Source organism: Geotrypetes seraphini, chromosome 1 (assembly GCF_902459505.1).
Source record: "Geotrypetes seraphini chromosome 1, aGeoSer1.1, whole genome shotgun sequence".
Lineage (NCBI taxonomy): Eukaryota > Metazoa > Chordata > Amphibia > Gymnophiona > Dermophiidae > Geotrypetes > Geotrypetes seraphini.
In genome coordinates, this window is record NC_047084.1 from 92,156,458 (window position 1) to 92,176,840 (window position 20,383).

General features: G+C 42.5%; 1 protein-coding gene across 4 annotated transcripts in view; it reads left to right on the forward strand.

The window, feature by feature from the left end:
* PIAS2 (protein inhibitor of activated STAT 2) overlaps positions 1–20,383 on the forward strand; it is a 136,105-nt gene that overhangs the window by 94,074 nt on the left and 21,648 nt on the right. For all 4 annotated transcript variants that reach the window (XM_033934957.1, XM_033934942.1, XM_033934950.1 and 1 more), the window contains exons 9-12: positions 5,087–5,247; positions 7,855–7,988; positions 14,569–14,740; positions 16,347–16,477. In XM_033934957.1, the coding sequence (XP_033790848.1) occupies positions 5,087–5,247; positions 7,855–7,988; positions 14,569–14,740; positions 16,347–16,477 (598 nt within the window). The remainder of the gene's footprint in view (positions 1–5,086; positions 5,248–7,854; positions 7,989–14,568; positions 14,741–16,346; positions 16,478–20,383) is intronic.

Here is a 20,383-nt window from a genome sequence, read left to right on the forward strand (position 1 = left end):
TCGAACCCCGGGAACTTCAACTCAAGGTATTTGAGGCGCAAGCACTCTCTCACTCCTCCTGTTGCGGGTAGTGGAGCTTCTTCCATTACTGTGCGACTGGATTCTGAGCCTCCTTCTCAGTATTCCAGAGAGGCTTCTCCTTCCTATTTGGTGGTTCCTAAGTCTCGCACTTCTCATGAAAGTGCCTCGACCTTGAAGTCTGCCTCCTTTGCCAGATTTGTCTTTGACATGGGGAAAGCTCTTCAGCTGGATCTCCACTCTGATTCCAAGTACACTCCTGAATACTTGGCCGACATGGAGTTGCCTCATCCACCCAAGGAGATCTTGAGGCTTCCTATGACTCCAGTATTAAAGCAAACTTTCTTCAGGAATATGGAAACTCCTTATTCCATTACCGCTATTCCATCCAAGCTGGAATCCAGGTATCTCACAGTACCTTGCAAAAGCTTTGAGAAATCTCAATTGTCCCACCAGTCCTTGGTTGTGGAATCTTCTCTAAAGAAAGCTCAACCATCTAAGCTCTACGCTGCGGTCCCTCCAGGAAGGGAGGGCCGTACCATGGACAAGTTTGGCCGTAGGCTATTTCAGAATTCCATGATGGCTAACAGAATTCTAAATTACAACTACACTTTCACTGCTTATTTTAACTATTTCCTCAAATTGATGCCTAAGTTCTACCCGGCTCTTGAGGAGCAGTGTCTTCCGGAATTCAAACAGATTATCAGAACTCTGTCTAAACTTCGACTCTTCATGCTGCAAGCCACATACGATGCCTTTGAGCTCTCTTCCAGGGTCTCTGCTTTTGCAGTAGTCATGCGTCGCCTAGTTTGGCTTCACATTGTTGATATAGATCCCAATTTGCAAGACCGTCTAGCCAACTTGCCTTGCCAGGGAAATGAACTTTTTGATGATTCTATTGAAGCTGCTACAAAGCGTCTCTCTGAACATGAGCGCTCTTTTGCTTCCTTGATTCGGCCGAAGCTTAAGACTCCTCTTGCTCGGCCATACAAACAACCACCAAATCGTTATCCTCAAAAAACGACGCCAGCTTTCTCCAGGCCTCCGCCTAGAAGGCCTCCACAGCAGCAACGACAGCAGAAAGCTCAGACTAAACCAGCTCAGTCTTTTTGACATTCCCAGTCTGAGCATACCAACCTCCCTTCATCAGACTTCTCTTCTGCCAATAGAAGGTCGTCTTCACCATTTTTATCACCAGTGGGAGATGATCACCTCAGATCTCTGGGTTCTCACCATCCTTCGGGAGGGATACTCACTTCACTTTCTTCAGGTACCTCCAGATTACCCTCCAAGAGAGTGTCCTTCAAATTTGTCACAACTTCCCCTTCTTCAGGAAGCTTAGGCTCTCCTTCACGTTCGAGCTGTCGAGGAAGTTTCTTTAAACCAACGGGACATGAGCTTTTATTCCCTTTATTTTCTAGTCCCACAGAAGACGGGGGATTTGCGACCCATTCTGGACCTCGGAGCCCTCAACAAATTTCTAGTCAAAGAGAAGTTTCGGATGCTTTCTTTACCAATCTTATATTACCTGATGGATCAGGGAGATTGTCTATGCTCTCTGGATCTCAAAGAGGCTTACACTCATATCCCCATTCATCCAGCCTCTTGCAAATACCTTTGATTCCGGGTGGGGAATCTTCATCTACAATACAGAGTTCTTCCTTTCGGACTCGCCTCATCCCCCCAGAGTATTCACGAAGTGTCTGGTGGTGGTGGCTGCAACCCTCCGTGCCCAGGTTCTTCAAGTTTTTCCATATCTGGACGACTGACTCATCAAGGCCCCCTCTAAACAAGGGGTTATTGCAGTGACCCAACAACCCAATGTCTGGGGTTCGAAGTCAACTTTCCAAAATCCCAGTTGACTCCATCTTAGTCTCTTCAGTTCATTGGGGCCACTCTGGATACTGTCCAACTCAGAGCGTTTCTTCCTCCACCATGTCGGGATACCCTCATTCGCCTTTGCCATCAAGTGTCTCATCTCACATCAATTTCATCAAGACAAATGATGGTTCTGTTCGGTCACATGGCTTATACAGTTCACATGACACCTTTTGCCAGACTTCACCTTCGCATACCTCAGTGGACCCTGGCATCTCAGTGGCAACAAGTTACCGATCCACTTTCTCAACAAATTATAATAACTCCTTTGTTGAAGCAGTCTCTCCACTGGTGGATGCTCTCTTCCAATCTTTCCAGAGGTTTGCTGTTCCACACTCTCCCTCATCAAAAGGTTCTCACAACAGACTCATCAACTTATGCATGGGAGCCCATCTAGACAGTCTCCGTACCCAAGGTCATTGGTCTCCTGCGGACCGTCTTTGTCACATCAATTTGTTGTAACTCAGAGCGATTTTCAATGCTCTCAAAGCTTTTCAACACCTTCTTCATGACCAGGTAGTCCTTGTCCGGATGGACAACCAAGTCGCCATGTACTATGTCAACAAACAGGGAGGTACGGGATCTCACTCCCTTTGTCAAGAAGCTCTGAAGCTGTGGGATTGGGCAGTCCATCACAACATCTTTCTCAGAGCTGTCTACATTCAAGGTCAGTACAACTGTCTGGCGGACAAATTGAGTCGTCTTCTGCAACCACACGAATGGACGCTCAATTCCTCGCCTCTGCGTCATGTGTTTGCTCAATGGGGGACTCCTCAAATAGACCTCTTTGCCTCTCCCCTCAACAACAAGCTGCCTCAATTCTGCTCTCGAATATACTCTCTCCAGCGTCTCGAGGCAGATGCTTTCCTCCTGGATTGGACGGGTCAGTTTCTCTATGCCTTCCCTCTGATTCTCAAGACTCAACATGCCACCATGATTCTGATAGCTCTTCGGTGGCCCAGACAACCGTGGTACTCCCTTCTACTTCATCTCAGCACCAGGGAGCCTCTGCTTCTACCAGTTTTTCCTTCTCTGCTTACTCAGAGTCAAGGGTCCTTGCTACATCCCAACCTGCAGTCTCTACACTTAACAGCTTGGAACCTTTCAACCTAATTGCTTCTCTACAGTTTTCTCAGTCTGTACAGGACATTTTAGAGGCTTCCAGAAAGCCGTCCACTAGGCAGTGTTACAATCAAAAAATGGACTAGATTTTCTGCTTTGTGTTCCACTCGCCATATGGAATCAGTGTCTACCTCCTTGGCTTCTGTTTTGGATTATTTACTTCACTTATCACAATCTGGACTCCAGTCTACATCTATCCGAGTTCATCTCAGTGCGATTGCTGTTTTTCATCATCCTCTTGATGGGAAACATCTGTCTGCACAACCTGTGGTTTCCCGCTTTATGAAAGGACTTTTTAATGTTCATCCACCACTCAAACCACCTCCAGTGGTCTGGGATCTCAATGTTGTCTTGGCTCAATTGATGAAGCCTCCATTTGAACCAATTGATAAGGCTTATCTCAAGTACCTTACTTGGAAAGTTGTTTTCCTGATTGCCCTCATGTCTGCTCAAAGAGTCAGTGAGTTACAAGCTTTGGTTGCGGATCCACCTTTTACAGTTTTCCACCATGACAAGTGGTCCTCCATACTCATCCAAAATTCTTGCCTAAAGTTGTGTCAGAATTTCACATCAATCAATCTATTGTTCTTCCAGTATTCTTTCCTAAGCCTCATTCTCACCCTGGAGAAGTGGTGCTCCATACTTTGGACTGCAAGCGTGCCTTGGCTTTCTACTTGCAATGCACTCAACCTCACAGAACAGCCCCACAACTTTTCATCTCCTTCGATCCAAATAAGTTGGGGCATCCTGTCTCGAAGCGAACCATATCCAACTGGATGGCTGCTTGCATCTCTTTCTGCTATGCTCCCTCTGCAGGGTCGAGTCACAGGCCACAGAGTTAGAGCAATGTCGGCGTCTGTAGCTTTCCTCAGATCAGCTCCCATTGAGGAAATCTGCAAGGCTGCCAATTGGTCCTCGGTTCATACTTTCACCTCTCATTATTGTCTGGATACTTTCTCCAGAAGGGATGGCCATTTTGTCCAGTCTGTTTTGCAGAATCTCTTTTCTTAACTTGCCAGCTCTCCCTCCATCCCATTATATACTTAGCTTGGAGCTCACTCACTTTTGAGAATATGCTGCCTGCTTGTCCTGGGATAAAGCACAGTTACTTACCGTAACAGTTGTTATCCAGGGACAGCAGGCAGATATTCTCACAACCCACCCTTCTCCCCGGTTGGCTTCTTAGCTAGTTATCTGAACTGAGGTACCTCACAGGAGACGCATGCCCTAACTCGGGCGGGAAGGCACTCGCACATGCGCAGTGTAGCACTCGGAAGCTCTTACAAAGATCTTCAAGCAAGTCTGCTTTCAAGGCTGTCCGCTGCGGGGCTCAGTCGGTGACGTCACCCACTGTTGAGAATATCTGCCTGCTATTTCTGGATAACAACTGTTACGGTAAGTAACTGTGCTTTATCAATAGTTTATAAGTTGAAACTTAGAAAATTAAAAATTCATAAGCTTATAGCCAAGTTGCTTGCCTTCTAATAACTTGTAGGACTTGTTGAATTACCACTTTAATTCACTTTAAAACACCTTTCATTACTTAGGTGTAAAGTACTTAAGCATAGGGCTGTATACCTTCACAAAAAAAAGAAGTAACTTAGTAGAGCAGTGGCAAAAATGTACTAATTGATGCAGCAGTAAAAGCCCATTCTGAACCAGATCCATTTTTTTCTGATTTTCTGGTGATGCTTCACACTTTGGGGTCCTTTTATTAAGTTGTGTGCTAAAGATTAGTGCATGCTAAATGCTAAGACATCCATTATATTCCTATGGGCATCATAGCATTTAGCGTGCGGTAAATCGGTTAGCGCAGCTTAATAAAAGGACCCCTTTGTTATTGCATAACATTGATAAACAAATATGTTTCATTCCTGACAGTGACCCTACAAATTTAAATTTGGGAAATCTGGTTCCTTGTAGAGACATAGAAATTTCTGTGTGAACAAAATAAAACTTAATTAGAACTTGAAATTTTATGTTAAGCCATGATTGGGTGCACAAAAGTTTATTTCCTAGTTATTTTTCCTTCTTTGTAGTAATTCTGTATGAATCTTGTGCTTTTCAGCTAGGTAAAATGAGACTGACAATTCCATGCCGGGCTGTGACCTGCACACATTTACAGTGTTTTGATGCTGCGCTTTACCTACAAATGAATGAAAAGAAATCTACATGGATTTGCCCTGTTTGTGATAAAAAGGCTGCATACGAAACTCTGATACTGGATGGGTAAGAAGTACTGTATTTTCTCGCATATAACGCGCGCGTTATACGTGGTTTTTACAAACCGCGCATACCCTTGCGCGTTATACGTGTGAGCGCGTTGTACAAAAATTTTTTTACATAGTTTCCCCCCCCCCCGACGCCCGATTCATCACCTGGAAGGAGCGCTCGCACTCCCACCCCGAAGGACCGCTCGCACCCCCACCCGAAGGACCGCTCGCACCCCCACAGCCTCCCCCCCTCCCCCATGGAGAAGCTGTCTACCTTGTTTCCGGATGCCAGCCCAGCTGCTTCCTCTGCCGGCGGTCCTGCCCCTTCTCAGAGCCCTGTGCTGCGCTGCTTCCTCTTCAGGCGGTCCCGCCCTTTCTCTGATGTCAGAGAAAGGGCGGGACCACCGGAAGAAAAAGCAGCACAGCAGGGCTCAGAGAAGGGGTGGGACCGCCGGCAGAGGAAACAGCTGGGCTTGCTGGCATCCGGAAACAAGGTAGACAGCTTCTCCATGGGGGAGGGGGGTGAGGCTGTGGGGGTGCGAGCGGTTCTTCGGGTGGGGGTGCGAGCGGTCCTTCGGGGTGGGAGTGCGAGCGCTCCTTCGGGGTGGGGGTGCGAGCGGTCCTTCAGGGTGGGGGTGCGGGTGCGTGCGAGCGGTCCTTCGGGGTGGGAGTGCGAGCGCTCCTTCGGGGTGGGGGTGCGAGCGGTCCTTCAGGGTGGGGGTGCGGGTGCGTGCGAGCGGTCCTTCGGGGTGGGGGTGCGAGCGGTCCTTCGGGGTGGGGGTGCGAGCGGTCCTGCGGGGGGGTGAATCGGACGTCGGGGGGGGGCATCAGGCTTTCAGGGTAGGGACAAGACTTCAAGGAGGAAAGGAGAGTCGGGGCGGGCGAAAACAGAGTCAGGGTCTCCAGAGGAGAGTCGGGGCGGGCGAAAGGAGAGTCGGGCAGCATGCGCGGTATACGGGTGTGCGCGGTATATAAAAATTTATGTACATAAATATGTGTTTTTTGCGCGCTATACCCGTGTGCGCGTTTTACATGGGTGCGCGTTATCTATGTGAAAATACGTTAATTATGTTTTCTCAAATGACTTCTATAACTCTGCAAAATGCAGCAGACAATGGAACAGAATGTTACTTAAGCCCTAAATGATATTCTCTATTGGTGGGAGGCTGATTACTTTATTTGCAATCTAACCTGACACCAAATATCCGAAGGCCGTTTTATTCACAAATTCCTTGTTCTCTCATTTGGATATAGTCCATTCTACATAACAGACATTGTTGGGTAGGCAATTTAGGGGATCGCCAAAATCGGGCTAACGCCAGATGAGCCACCATAAATAGAAATCCTGCTAATCGATGTTCCTGGGGAGAATAACCAGGGATAGAAGCATTCAGTAAGCAACAATGGGTTATGACAAGACAATGCTTACCCGTAATCCTTACCAACAGTTGACCCACCTTATATCAATAACCCTTTACAGAAGGACATGCCCACCATATATGCCGAAAGTCACCCACCTAACCACAATTCCTCCAGAAAAGCCCAGAGTGACTCCCATAGATATGACTCAGATGTTTTGGGGTCATATACCATCTATAATATAGCTTATACCCATTCTCAATTAAAGCAGCCATGGAGAGATGGAGATGGAGAAAAGAGATGTTGATTGCAGAGAGGGAGGGATACATACTGGACTAGGTATTGATGAGGGTGAGAGGGAGTAAAAGGGAAAGAGAGATGCTATCCTGTAGGGGGATAAAGGAGGAAAGATGCTGGAAACTGGGTGGATAGTGGAGAAGAGAGACAGAGATATTGGACCTCATGGGAAGAATAAGAAAGATAAGCTGGACATTGGGAGGGCTAGGGACATAATGGGCATGAGAGACCATAGGGTCAGGGGCACAGAGGGGAACTCCTGGACAGGGGAAAGAGTAGAGACACAGGATCAGTGCTGAACTGGAGGGTGGGAGAGTTACGGACACAAAAGAGAAATGTTAGACATGTGGGTAGCATAGAGTCAGGGAGATGGGTAATGTTGGACACACGGGGAGGGATAGGGACACATGGGTGATGTTGAACAAGAGAAAGGCAGGGATACAGCATGGAGAAGTGGGGCAAGGGAATGGAAATGCTGATCATGGGGGCAGCATAGAGACTAGAGCCATAGAGGAAAGATGAATAATGGATGTATAGAGAGAATAAATTTCATGTAGACAGAATACCCTCCCCCCTCCAAAAATAATTTGTGGACAATATTGGAGGGATGGAGAAGAAGAACCAAGAGAGGTCTTGACTACTGGCTCCTAGATTTAATAAAAATTTGGCAAGGCCTGATGTAGGAGATAAATATTTTTGTTTTAAGTATTTTGGAAATCGGCTTATCTGTACAATAAACTAAGAAATATGGGAAGATTTTATTCTTGGAAAAATTGAGGAATTTAAGTTTAACTAGCAAAAGGCAGTAAACAAATTACCGAAATTATTGTCTATACAGTTTAGCAATACCATCTTAACTGCAGTTAAAAAAAAAAAATTGGAATCCATCATGATTGCTCTTCAGTTTCAACACCTTACTAATCATGAGGGATATAATGAAAACAACTTATAATTATTTATTTTCCAGACTCTTCATGGAAATCCTTAATGAATGCTCAGATGTGGATGAGATAAAATTTCAGGAGGATGGATCCTGGTGTCCCATGAGGCCAAAGAAGGATCCTCTGAATGTGTCTAGCTCACAGTGTGCTAAAATGGAAAGTATGTGACTGAAAGTCAAAGCTAGAACTTTCTAACAGCTAGTATTAGCATTCGAGTTCTAAATATACTTTCCTACTATTTACTTCATTATTAAATTATACCTTATCACCATTTTGCTTAATGTTTATTTGTACAAAAAATACACTGCAAATGTATTATTGTATTCAGAAGCTAATCTTGACCTGAAAATGTCTGTGATTTGTATTTTGAGTGTAAGTGGAATTTTTTTTTTTGTTGTTCAATGAAATGGATATGTTCATGTCTTAAAATGAATTGCAGATAGGTCTAGAATTTAAGGAGATTTGTAGGATATTATTTTCAATGTCTTCCTTCCTCCATACCTGTGTTGGTTTTTGTTTTGTTTTTTTTGCTTGATTTTTTAGTTGTTTCTACTTGGAGGTATTTAATAAGGCAGCAAGAGGTATTTTGCTTCTGTGAAGTATTTTATCTCTGATGGCTCAGGGAGTCAAAGACCCCAGAAGTCTCCCATAGTCCGCCATAGTTGATTTTACCTAGCAAATTAAGATCATCAAATGAGTCTGATTTCATTTTTCTTTGTCCTTTAAGAGTGCACATTAGTGCATTGTATATCTTTAGCACTCATGCTGTAGTATTTTTGTCCCTGACTAGGGACTTGAATATTCAAATGAACTATAAATTTTACTTAGTTCTAGATATGGTACAGTAGCAGTAATAGCTAGGGATCTGTTTTAAGGTATTTATAGAAACATGATGGCAGATAAAGGCCAAATGACCCATCTAGTCTGCCCACCTGCAGTAACCATTATCTCTTTCTCTAAGAGATCCCATGTGCCTATCTCATGCCTTCTTGAATTCAGACATAAGAGTTGCTATACTGATCCGAGAATCTCAGAGAGAACGGGAACACAAAGGCCTTGAGCATGCGCAGATGCTCAAGGCCCAGCACAAAGGAGGCAGATCTTCGGGCACTGGCATGTCCTGTGCGTTGGTGCCGGTGCCAAATGGGGGGTAAGAAATGTGATCGGGTGGGTGGGTGCCTTTTTGATGCCGGATCACGGCGGGGAGGGGGTGTGACGCGAGCGGAGGGTGCCGGATCGTGGGGGGAGGGTGCCGGATCGCCCAGGGGGACGCATAATGAGCAAGGGGATGGAAGATCACGCGGGGGGGGCCTTCATGAGCAGAGGGAGCAATGCCGGTTCTTGGGGGGGGGGGGTAGAGCAGCGCCGCTGGCCTCGGGGGATGGGGGTGGGTGGGAACGAATCAAGCGAGTTTCCCTTAGTTCCAATAGGGAAACTCGCTTTGATATACGAGTATTTTGGTTTATGAGTATGCTTCTGGAACAAATTATGCTCGTAAACCAAGGTACCACTGTATTCTTGAAACTTCTCTGTCTGAGACATCTGAAAGGGACTACTTTACTTGTTTCATTGTTTTTTGAACAAAATGTGAATGGTATAATGAGAGTTTAATTTTGGAATAATCAAGTTTTATTCTGTGGAAAGAAGATTTGGATGTTTCTGGATGTCACTAGATAGATGCAAGAAAGGAAGAAACTTTTCTTGGCAATGAGATCTGAAACTGTAGCATGTGGCGCTTCATTTCTTCTTGCATATCCTTGTAAATGTATCATCAAGTATTTGGGTGTGAAATACATTTTTTTCATCCCAGAACAACTCTGAGCTTTTTTGAATATGAAAAACTTGATAACTGTGACCAACTGAATTGGTTGGATATATAGAATTGGAAGGTTTTTCTGTTAGGCCCTTTCCTTATGGTTTTTTTTCTCTTCATCCTTTGGATCCACTCACCTTTAAATTTATGTTATAAGGAAGATAAGTGATTTCCTATTGATTTTCTTGAATGTATATTTCTTTCTGTTTTGTTTAAGCAAGAGCCTTCTCGTAAAGATAAGTAAATTTACAAATAAAAAAATACCATCTTAGAAGTCCAGACCAGATGTATTCCACATATTAAAGGTGGAAAAAAGAGCAAATGACAGTCAGCATGGTTCAAAGGTGAAGTAAAAGATGCTGTTAGAATCAAGAGAACATCTTTTAAAGCATGAAAAAAGGATCCAAATGAAGAAAATAAGAGGCAGCATAAGCATTTGCAAGTTAAATGCAAATCACTGATAAAGAAGGCTAAAAGAGAATATGAAGAGAAATTTGTCACAGAGGCAAAAACTCAAAGTAACAACTTTTTCAGATATGTAAGAAGTAGAAAGTCAGAGAGAATTTGTGGGACCATTGGATCATCAAGGAGCGAAAGGGGTACTCAGGAAGGATAAGGCTATAGTAGAGAGACTGAATGAATTGTTTGCTTTGTTCTTTACAGAAGAAGATGTAAGAAACTCCTCTACTAAAAATAGTTTTCAAGGGTGATGATGTGGAAGAACTAAAAGAAATCTTAATGAATCTGGAAGATATACTGAGCCAAACTGATAAAGTTAGAATGCTAAATCACCTGTACCGGATGGTATACATTCCAGGGTAATGAAAGAACTCAAACATGAAATTGCTGATCTTCTGTAAATGATTTGTAACCTGTTGCTAAAATCATCTGTAGTACTGAATTTTGGAGAGTGACCAACATAAGGCCAATTTTTGAAAAGAGTTCCGGGGTAATCCTGGAAATTACAGACCAGTAAGCATGACTTCATTGCCAGGTAAAATAGTGATAACTATTATAAAGAATAAAATTACAGAACACATAGACAAATATGGTTTAATAGGACAGAATTTCCAATAACAAACTGGACAGAACTCTAGTTCTTGTGGAAAGAATGTTGAATAACGTGTGCAAAAAACTGGAGCAACCAAATAATTAGCTTTAAATAATGGACATCAGTATGAGCCTAGGTAATGCCCCACGGGATACGAATTGGTTCAGGCAGCAACTCATAAGTGACTAGCACTAGACCATGGGTCTAAATAAGGACTGCCTCATATATCACATCGTCCATCTGTATCTGTTACAACATTTTTTCCAGTAGAACTAGTACTTAATGATCTCCCAAGACTCTAAAAAATATTTTAAGAAAGTGCTGAAGTGCTAGAAAAAGTGCATAGAGTCCTTAAAAATACTTAAAAAGCTAAAGAACTAATTTGTGATGGATAATAGGACAGAGTCAGCATAGGTTCAGCCAAAAGAAGTCTTGCCACACCAATTTGCTTCATTTCTTTGAAGATGTAAATAAACAGGTAAATAAAGGTGAGCGGGTTTATGTAGTATATCTAGATTTTCAGAATGCTTTTGGCAAAATGCCTCATGAGAGACTCCTGAGGATACAATCTTACTGTACAAGATATAATGCTTGATAATTTTTTTGTGTGTGTAAAATGATAAACAAATAAATAAAAAAAAAAGTCATGGGACAGGAGGCAGTGTTTAGTTGTGGATTAGGAATTGGTTATTGGACAGGAGACAGAGGGCAGGGTTAAATGACCATTTTTCTCAATGGAGGATATGCAGCAGGGCTCTGTATTTGGACTGGTGCTATTTAACATATTTATACTTGATCTGGAAATTGGAATGATAAGTGAGACGATTAAATTTGCTGATGACAAAACTATTCAAAATTGTCAAAACACATGCTAACTGTGAAAAATTACAGGAAGACCTTATGAAATTGGAAGACTAGGCATCTAAATGACAGATGAAATTAAATGTAGACAAATGCAAAATGATGCACATCAGGAAGAATAATCTAAATCATAGTCAGTCGATATTAGAATCCACCTTAGGAGTCAGCACCCAAGAAAAAGATCTGGATATCATTGTAGACCAGTGGTCTCAAACTCAAACCCTTTGAAGGGCCACATTTTGGATTTGTAGGTACTTGGAGGGCCTCAGAAAAAATAGTTAGTCTTATTAAAGAAATGACAATTTTGCATGAGGTAAAACTCTTTATAGTTTATAAATCTTTCCTTTTGGCTAAGTCTTAATAATAATATTGTAATTTATAGCTAAAGAGACATATGATCAAGAAACTGTTTTATTTTACTTTTGTGATTATGATAAACATACCGAGGGCCTCAAAATAGTACCTGGTGTGCCATATGTTGGCCCCCGGGTCGTGAGTTTGAGACCACTGTTGTAGACAGTACAGTGAAATATTTTGCCCAGTGTGATAGGAGCCATATAAGCAAACAGGATTCTAGGAATGATTAGGAAATGGGTGGTAAATAAGACCAAAAATGTTATAATGTCTCTCTCACTCCATGACGCGACTTCACCTTGAGTATTTAGCTCAGTTCTGGATACTGTACCTTGAAAAAGATATAGCAGAATTAGAAAAAGTTAAAAGAAGAGCAGTCAAATTGATAAAGGGATTGGAACTCTTCTCATATGAGGTTAGGGCTTTTTAGCTTGAAAAAGAGATGGCTGAGGAGGGATATGATTGAGGTCTACAAAATCCTGAGTGGTATAGAACAGGTAAAAGTGAATAAAAATTTCACCCTTGTAAAAATTACAAAGACCGGTGAAATTACATGGAAATACTCTTAAAACAAATAGGAGGAAATATTTTTTCATTCAAAGAATAGTTAATCTCTGGAACTTGTTGCCAGAGGATATGGTGACAGCAGTTAACGTAGCTAGGTTCAAAAAAGAACTGGGGGAAAAGTCCATAGTCTGCTATTGAGACAGACATGGGGGAAGCCACTTTTTGCCTTGAGATCAGTAGCATATAATGTTACTACTATCTGGGTTTGTGTAAGGTACTTGTGATCTTGATTAGCCACTGTTGGCAATAGGATACTGGACTAGATGGACCACTAGTCTTGACCCAGTATAGCTAGGAATCTAGCAGTTGATAAGTACTTGTGAGCTGAAATGCCATCACCATAGAAGAAAAGAAGGATCAGCGGGCCTAAGGCAGGCAAATGGATCACATAAGGAGTGCTGATTGGACATCAATTTCATTTTTTTCAGTGGGGTAGTTTTATTGATGTTTTTGATTACAGCCCAAAAACAGAAACCCTAGTTATTCAGTAGTGCCCATCAAAGACTGATTATGGCAGTGAACTAGTAAGAGTAGGTATAAGAAGTTCTTATTAAGAACTACATTTTACATCTCTTTACTGTTTCTAATTCTCTTCATCCAAATTCTACTTGAGCAGTAAAACCCGACAGAGCCAGGGATAAGAGTGATGTTCATGCCTAAGCTTATTGAGTTTATATTCTTACAGTGGATAAACCTTTAATTTGTTTTTATTCAATAAGGATGTTGATCCTGCATGATCCAGAAGCAAATTTCTGTGTTTTTTGGGCAGTATCACAGTTTTTGCTTGCTTTTGCTTCCAGTAACATAGCACGTGCTTTTTTTTTGTTTTGTTTAATTGAAATTTACCCCCCCCCCCTATTCTATTAAACTGCGCTAGCAGTTTTTAGCACAGATTGCTGTGCTGAATGGCTTGTGCTGCTCCCAATACTCATAGGAACTCTGTGAGCATTGGGAGCAGCGCAGGTCATTCAGCACGGCACACTGTGGAAAAAACTGCTAGCGCAATTTAATAGAAGAGGGGGGTAAGCCTATAATACCACCCTACTTCAGAATTGTATTTTTTTAGCAGCTACTATGCTGTGTATTGACCATAGTATACAGACTGATAGATTTTAACATATCAATCAATGTGTAAACCAATGAAAACTCTGCATAGTAGATGAAATTGAATGAATCAAAAACAAAATTACTCTGGCTTGGCCCAAAATTAGAACAACTGCCCACCCTCTTCGAACTACCCTCAGGCGCTGCACTGCAGCTTGAGTTCTCAAGCAAGGTCCTTGGCATCATTATCGATTCTTGTCTCTCCCTCAATGACCACCTCAACTCCTTGGCTAAATCATGCTTTTTCAGCCTCCACTTGCTGAGGAAAGTAAGATCCTATTTTTGCCAACAACAGTTCACCGTCCTTGTCCAATCCATCATCCTCTCCAAATTAGACTATTGCAATGCCATCTACTTAAGCCTATCAAAAAAAAGTCATCAAAGACTCCAGCTAATCCAGAATACTGCAGCCAAGTTGATCTTTGCAAAACGCAAGTCTGACCATGTCTCCCCACTCCTAGCCAAACTTCACTGGCTCCCAGTGATTTCCAGAATCCATTTCAAATGCTCCTGCCTGGCTTTTAAGATCATTCATGGCATCCTTCCTCCCTTAATCCCACTATCTTATAACTCCTCGAGTCCTGACTCTACCAGACCCGCCCAAAGGTATAAATTATCCTTTCCCTCTCTACATGGTATTCGCTATGCAGGCAAACTGGGAAAATCCCTTCTCTTCAGAATCACAGGTCTTTGGAACGACCTTACTACACCGCTGCGGAACCTGGGCTCCCTCCAATTATTCCATAAGCAACTGAAAACCTGGCTTTTCACTAAAATGTAATTCTATCCCCCCTTACTTTTCTCTTCTATATATAAGTTCATGTAAACCTTATTTTTCCTTCTCTTCCTATATTTTAAGTTCTTGTAAACTGTGCTGAGCTCCACAACATCCGTGGAGATGATGTGGTATATAAACTTAAGGTTTAGTTTAGTTTAGTTAGAAATTAATTCATATTTTACTCCTTATTGTTGCATATTTTCCTTTTGCAGATTCCAGTGTTATTAACAAGCCTTGTTCGACAAAGATGACCAATCAGATAAGCCAGAAGAAAGCAGATGTGATTGATTTGACAATAGACAGTTCTTCAGATGAAGAGAAGGAACCTCCTAACAAAAAGAAATGCATATTTATGACTGAAGCCCAAGCGAGCCCAAGCAATGGGTTAGTGATTTTGAAGTTCATGTAGACATTTTTTTTCTGTTCTGACAGAACTATAAATGTTGTTTTTGTTTTTTTTAATTTCTTTATTCATTTTATAACTTACATCAAGTGTACAGTAAATATCAAACAATTATAATACAACATCACCTGAAAATCTACAATATCATACAACAAGAAGATTTAACCCCCCCCTCCCAAATTCATATACAACTAAAATATACCACATGAAAATAATATCTTATGTCATTCATATATATATTATTAGTGGAAAACCATGAACCCCCCACCCCAAATCCACATGTGTATTAAAATTGGGAAAAGTGTAAATTATTCATTATAATAATTTAATAATGGTCCCCACACATCCTTAAATTTATTATAATAACCTTTTTGAACTACCCTGAAATCATTGGAACAATTCTGAATTGTTAGCTTTGTTGGACTGTAAGTAGGAGAATTAGATTTGATTTGTTAATTTGTGCTTGCTGCTCAGATTTGTGCTAGCACTTGTCTTTTTTTTTAAACTTTATTGAGTTTCTAAAGCCAACAAAAATGCAATCCACACAAACAATATAAATCATATATAATAATAATAACTTTATTTTTCTATACCGCCATAATCTTACGACTTCTAGGCGGTTCACAGTGAAGAGAGCTGTACAGTCAGCGAATTACAGCGTACAAATAGTGAAGGTGTCACTGAGCAGTCAGCGATTATAGAGTACAAATTAGCAAGGAAAAGATATTAATGGGTTACAGTATAATCTTAACATGTTATTTACAATCAATCAAAATCCATACAAAATTAACCCCCCCCCACCCAACCAATATTTCACAAGGGAATGAAACCATGACAGAAAATTAACCCCCCCCACCCAACCAATATTTCACAAGGGAATGAAACCATGACAGAAATTTTCTAGTGCAATAGGTGTGTCATTCTGGATGGATGGGTATTCACTCTGAACCTGAAAATTGTGCGAAAGGCATCCATTACTTTTTGAGGCAGCTTTAATCCCAGCTGCATGTGTGAGATGAAGCAGTCTGAGGCACCATTACAGCACAGTGAGTACAAAATCGGAGTAGAGAGGGTCTTTAAAATGCATTTTAATGGTCTGAGGCTACCCAGCGGGTTGCCCTTCTCTAGAAGCCCCCTTTTAGGTGTTTTTGTACTTTAGTGTGGCCATTTTCAACTGTGACCAGCAGGTGGAGACTGAGACCAAACTTTGGTTATAGTATAATAGCTGAAGCTCCCCCTCCTAAAACCAGTCCGTGCTCAGTCTCCAGCAGGTGGTAAGTTGAACTGTGTCAGTCTCCCCTTGTTAGGGCTGTTGGATCTGGGAGATAGCAAACAAATACAACTCAGACATAAATACTTGTTCTTTACTAGCTTTATTTTCATTAGTAACTTTGCTTAATATTAAATTGAGAAGCTGTGTCTGAGGTCATATGGGAAACCATTGTGCAGGGAAAATCATAAGTTGGCTCAAGATGGAACTATGTGATCCACATCTATATGACTTTTTCACTGCTGTCACTAAAAACAACATTTACAGTCAGGCAGTTTTTCTCTTTTATTGTTAATTTCCTATTTTGTTTCTAACAGAGTCCTAACATATCAACCATCTGGAATGTCAAGTATGACAATGATTGACCCAACTGCTATACCTCCATCATTATCAGAGTATACCTTGCCATTCCATCATCCACCAATATCAAATATTTCAGATTTACCAGGTAAGCAATATGATCTTTTTCAGGTAAGCAATGGAGTCTGTTTTCCTTTATGTGTTCATATTGTGTGGCAACAGAAAGAAGGCTACAACTATTTTACTCCTGGTAGAATTCTGTGCAGAATTTGCACAGAATTCCCCAGGGATGCATAATTGCCCAAGGTCTTTGTAAATTTTGGTATCGGGTTGGCATGCCCTCGATTCAGGCAGCAAAATCTTCAGGCAGCTTCAGGCTTCCCTCTACCACAGTCCCGCCCTTGATGATATCACTTCAGAGCCTGCAGCAGGCTACCATTGACTAGAATTGGTATCCCTGTGGTATTGGACAATGAGGAAAGAGTGAGAGATGGTAGCTGAGGGGATAGGAGTGAGAAATGCTGGCTGGTGAGGGCTGGGCTGAGGGAGATGCTGGCTGGGGAGGGACAGGGGTGTGAGAGATGCTGATTGGGTAGGTTTTGGGGGTGAGAAAGATGCTGGCTGGTTGGGGTACGGGGGTGAGAGAGATGCTGACTGGGGGGCAGGGTGAGAGATGCTGGTTGGGGAGGATAGGAGGAGATAGTACGAGATACTGGCTGGGGATGTTAGGGGGAAAGAGATTCTGTCTTGGAAGGGGATAGGGGAGAGTGAGAGGGATGAGTGAGAGAGGGCTGGCTCAGGGATGGAAGATCCTACGCAGCGAGAGGCAACAGAAATATAGGTAAGAAATCCTAGATAGGAATTGAGCACAGAGACAGGGACACTGAAGCAATGCTGGGCATGAAGAGGGACAGAAATGGAGAATAATGCTTGAAGGGGAGAGAGTATTGAGACAGAGGCATAGAAGGCCTGCTAGACACAGGGACATTGCTTGTAAAGGAGTGATTCTGACAATGAACTGGCTGCGATGAATCATCCAATTTCAGTGTTTTGGGGGTGATGCCCCCCTCCCCCAAACAAATTTCAGCATAGGGTGTTGATGCCCCCCCCCCCCCCGATTTCAGCTTTTGGGGGAGCAATTTCCTTTGAGCTCAGGCCTTTGGGGGGATAAGTAGTCACCAGAACTGCTGCGTCGGCCACCCTCCACAGGTATCATGAAGCCCATCTTCCTCGTAATGGGATGACTCATTGCAGCTGTTTCATTGCTGAAATGGCTGTCATGAATTGTCCCATTCCAGATTTTGACAGAGAGATGATGGATGCAGGGGAATGAAGGGGGACAAAGTGGGGAGAAGCTCAGGATAGTGATGGGGGACAGATGCTGAATAGGACACACAGGGACAAAATCCTGGGAAGACAGTTACGAAAAGACAAAGAAAAGCAGAAAAAGGGACTCTAAGACCTAAGTGAATGGAAAACTAAACTGCTCAGACAACAAAAGATAGAAAAAAGTGTTTTATTCTGAATTTATTGAAATATGTCAGCTTTCAGAAATGTTTTTCAACAACATAAAGGCAAAGTAAAGTACTTTGAAAGCAAACCAATCAAACTTCACTAAGGAGGACTCTAGAAGTAAGTCACTAAACAAGAAAAACTTGAAGACTCTTTGTTTTCTCTATCATAATTTAATGAAAATGCTGAATTGTACTGAAATATTGTTTAAATGTTAAATCAACTTGCAGAATTTGGATTCTGCCTGGCGTTATATTAGTTTTTTTAGTGTGTCAGACCCTCCAAAGGGCTGCCGCGTAAGCGGACTGCTGGGCATGATGGACCACTGGTCTGACCCAGCAGTGGCAATTCTTATGTTCTCCATTCCTGAACTTGTGAGTAGTCAATCCCTTCTCACAAATATTGTAGGGAACTTCATTAGCATTCTTTTGCTCCGCCTTCCATCATTCTGGGCTGTTTTCCAATTCCTCAGTTCTCTTTCTACAAGCAAGATGGTAGGAGCCTATCTTTTCTGCTCATGTTTCTTTACATTTAAATTTTTATTTTTTTTTTTTTTTTTTTGCTGTTTGCGAAGCTTTTCGGTATTACAGAGGATCTTGCTCTTGGGACAGCTATAGCTCTGGGAGAGCACAGACTCTGAGTTCGACAGTCTGCTTCCAAGGGGAAGATTGCTTTGCTGAGCACCCACTTAGCCTGCACTAACAGTTCAGGCGTCAGGGACCGTTCCCTTGGGAGCAAGACTCGCTTCAAGTTCATCCGCAGAGGGCTTGAGTACAGGCTGAATGGCTCTGTGGCGGTTTTTCCAGGATCGGGGGTTGAGTATTCTAGTTGGTTCGTTTGGCCTGAGAGGCAGTCCAAAGACACAAGCAGTCTGGATTCTAGACTTGTTGAAGGCAGAGGTTCTCCCTGTAAGCTACTTGCAGCTCCTAGCATACAGGCTAACAAACAAATGGGGGGGGCGTTGTATTTCTATAAAATCTATTTTGGAGGGCTTCTGGGGTTAGAGTTAGGTTCCCCTACCTCGAAAATCCTAAAATTGCTATTTTTAGTCCCCAGTGTAGCTCCCCCTGGGACCATTTTTGGCACTAAAATTGCTGCCACAATGGCCATCTTGGATTTCCTGATTGAAAATAAAAGCCTCTGTCTGCCTCTAAACACCTTGTATTTGCTTTAACACAGGTGTAATGGACTCCTCAGGCCAAAATAGCTTGATTCATGCTGAATTTGTGGTGGATGGCTGTTTGAGGATTGCACATAAGGGGGTTGTGGAGCCACTGGCTTAGCTCCTCTTGGTCCCTCGAGGGGGAGGGAAAAGTAGTGCCAGTTGGTTTGTGGGACTGGAAAAAAGTCCAGATTTGAAACTGTGGAGGAGTGCAAGTGCATCCATGATGAAGCGCAGCTGTGATAAGGCCGCAAAGTCCTAGAAAGGATCTCGGGAGCATCTGCAGGGGCTTTCTGGATGTCTGACCATGGATATCCCCCTGAATTCATCAATATGATGTTTAAATCTTACATGATTAACAAGTACTGCAAAAAGCACTGGATAAAGTTGCACCGATAAGAGAGTTTAGTGGTTAGGCCAGGATGCAAACCAAGGCCTTGGATAACTGAGCTGATTTCTAGTACTACTACTACTGCCATGTTTCCCTGAAAATAAGACACTGTCTTATATTAATTTTGGGCCCAAAAAATACACTAGGTCTTATTTTTGGGGAAACATGGTAAGTAATTGCAGATGTTTGGTTTGCAAACCTGGAACAGTTGGGGTGGTCAAGTGGGATAGGGCAGAGCTTATTGTCACAAGGCCACTGTACTGCCTGCATCCTCATCATCAGAGCTACTTCTCAATTATATCAGTACTGCTGCTTCAGTTTCTCTTCTTTGAAAATCTTCCATTGCACAGCTTCTATCCTTCCTTCCAATCCCCCCCCCCCGCTGACCCTTCCATTTCTCCCTCCTATCTGAACCCCACCGACTGCGAAACCGAATATCTTCTTGCAAAGGGCAGCGTGGCAACAATCTAGACAGGCTGCTTCGAGGCCTTCTCCTGCCGAGGCGTTCTGTGTGTTGCACTGCTGATGACATCATCAGTGATGCGGCAGAGGAATGCCCTGACGGGAGAAGGCCGTGAAGCAGCCTATCTAGATTGCTGCCAACACTGCTGTTTCCTAGAAGGTATATCGGTCTCATTGTCGGTGGGGTTTGGATGGGAGGGAGAGATAGAAGGGGGCGGGGGGTGGGTGGGTGAAGTGCTGCTACCAGCGAATCCAGTGCTTCACCTAGGTCTTATTTTCGGGGAAACACGGTACTACTATTAATTGTTTCTTAAGCACTACCAGACTTAAGCTGTACAGAGTCAGAAAATTAAGACAGACTAAGAAGGCATAGAGAAAATTTAGCAATGAAGATGATCATGAGAGTTGTAAGATCAAGTTGAATGAATATATATTAATTTGTAATGAGGAAAGGAATAAATTCTACAAACAGAAATTGCAAGCAGTTCAGCATAATTTGAAATAATTTTTTTATACAGTAAACCATT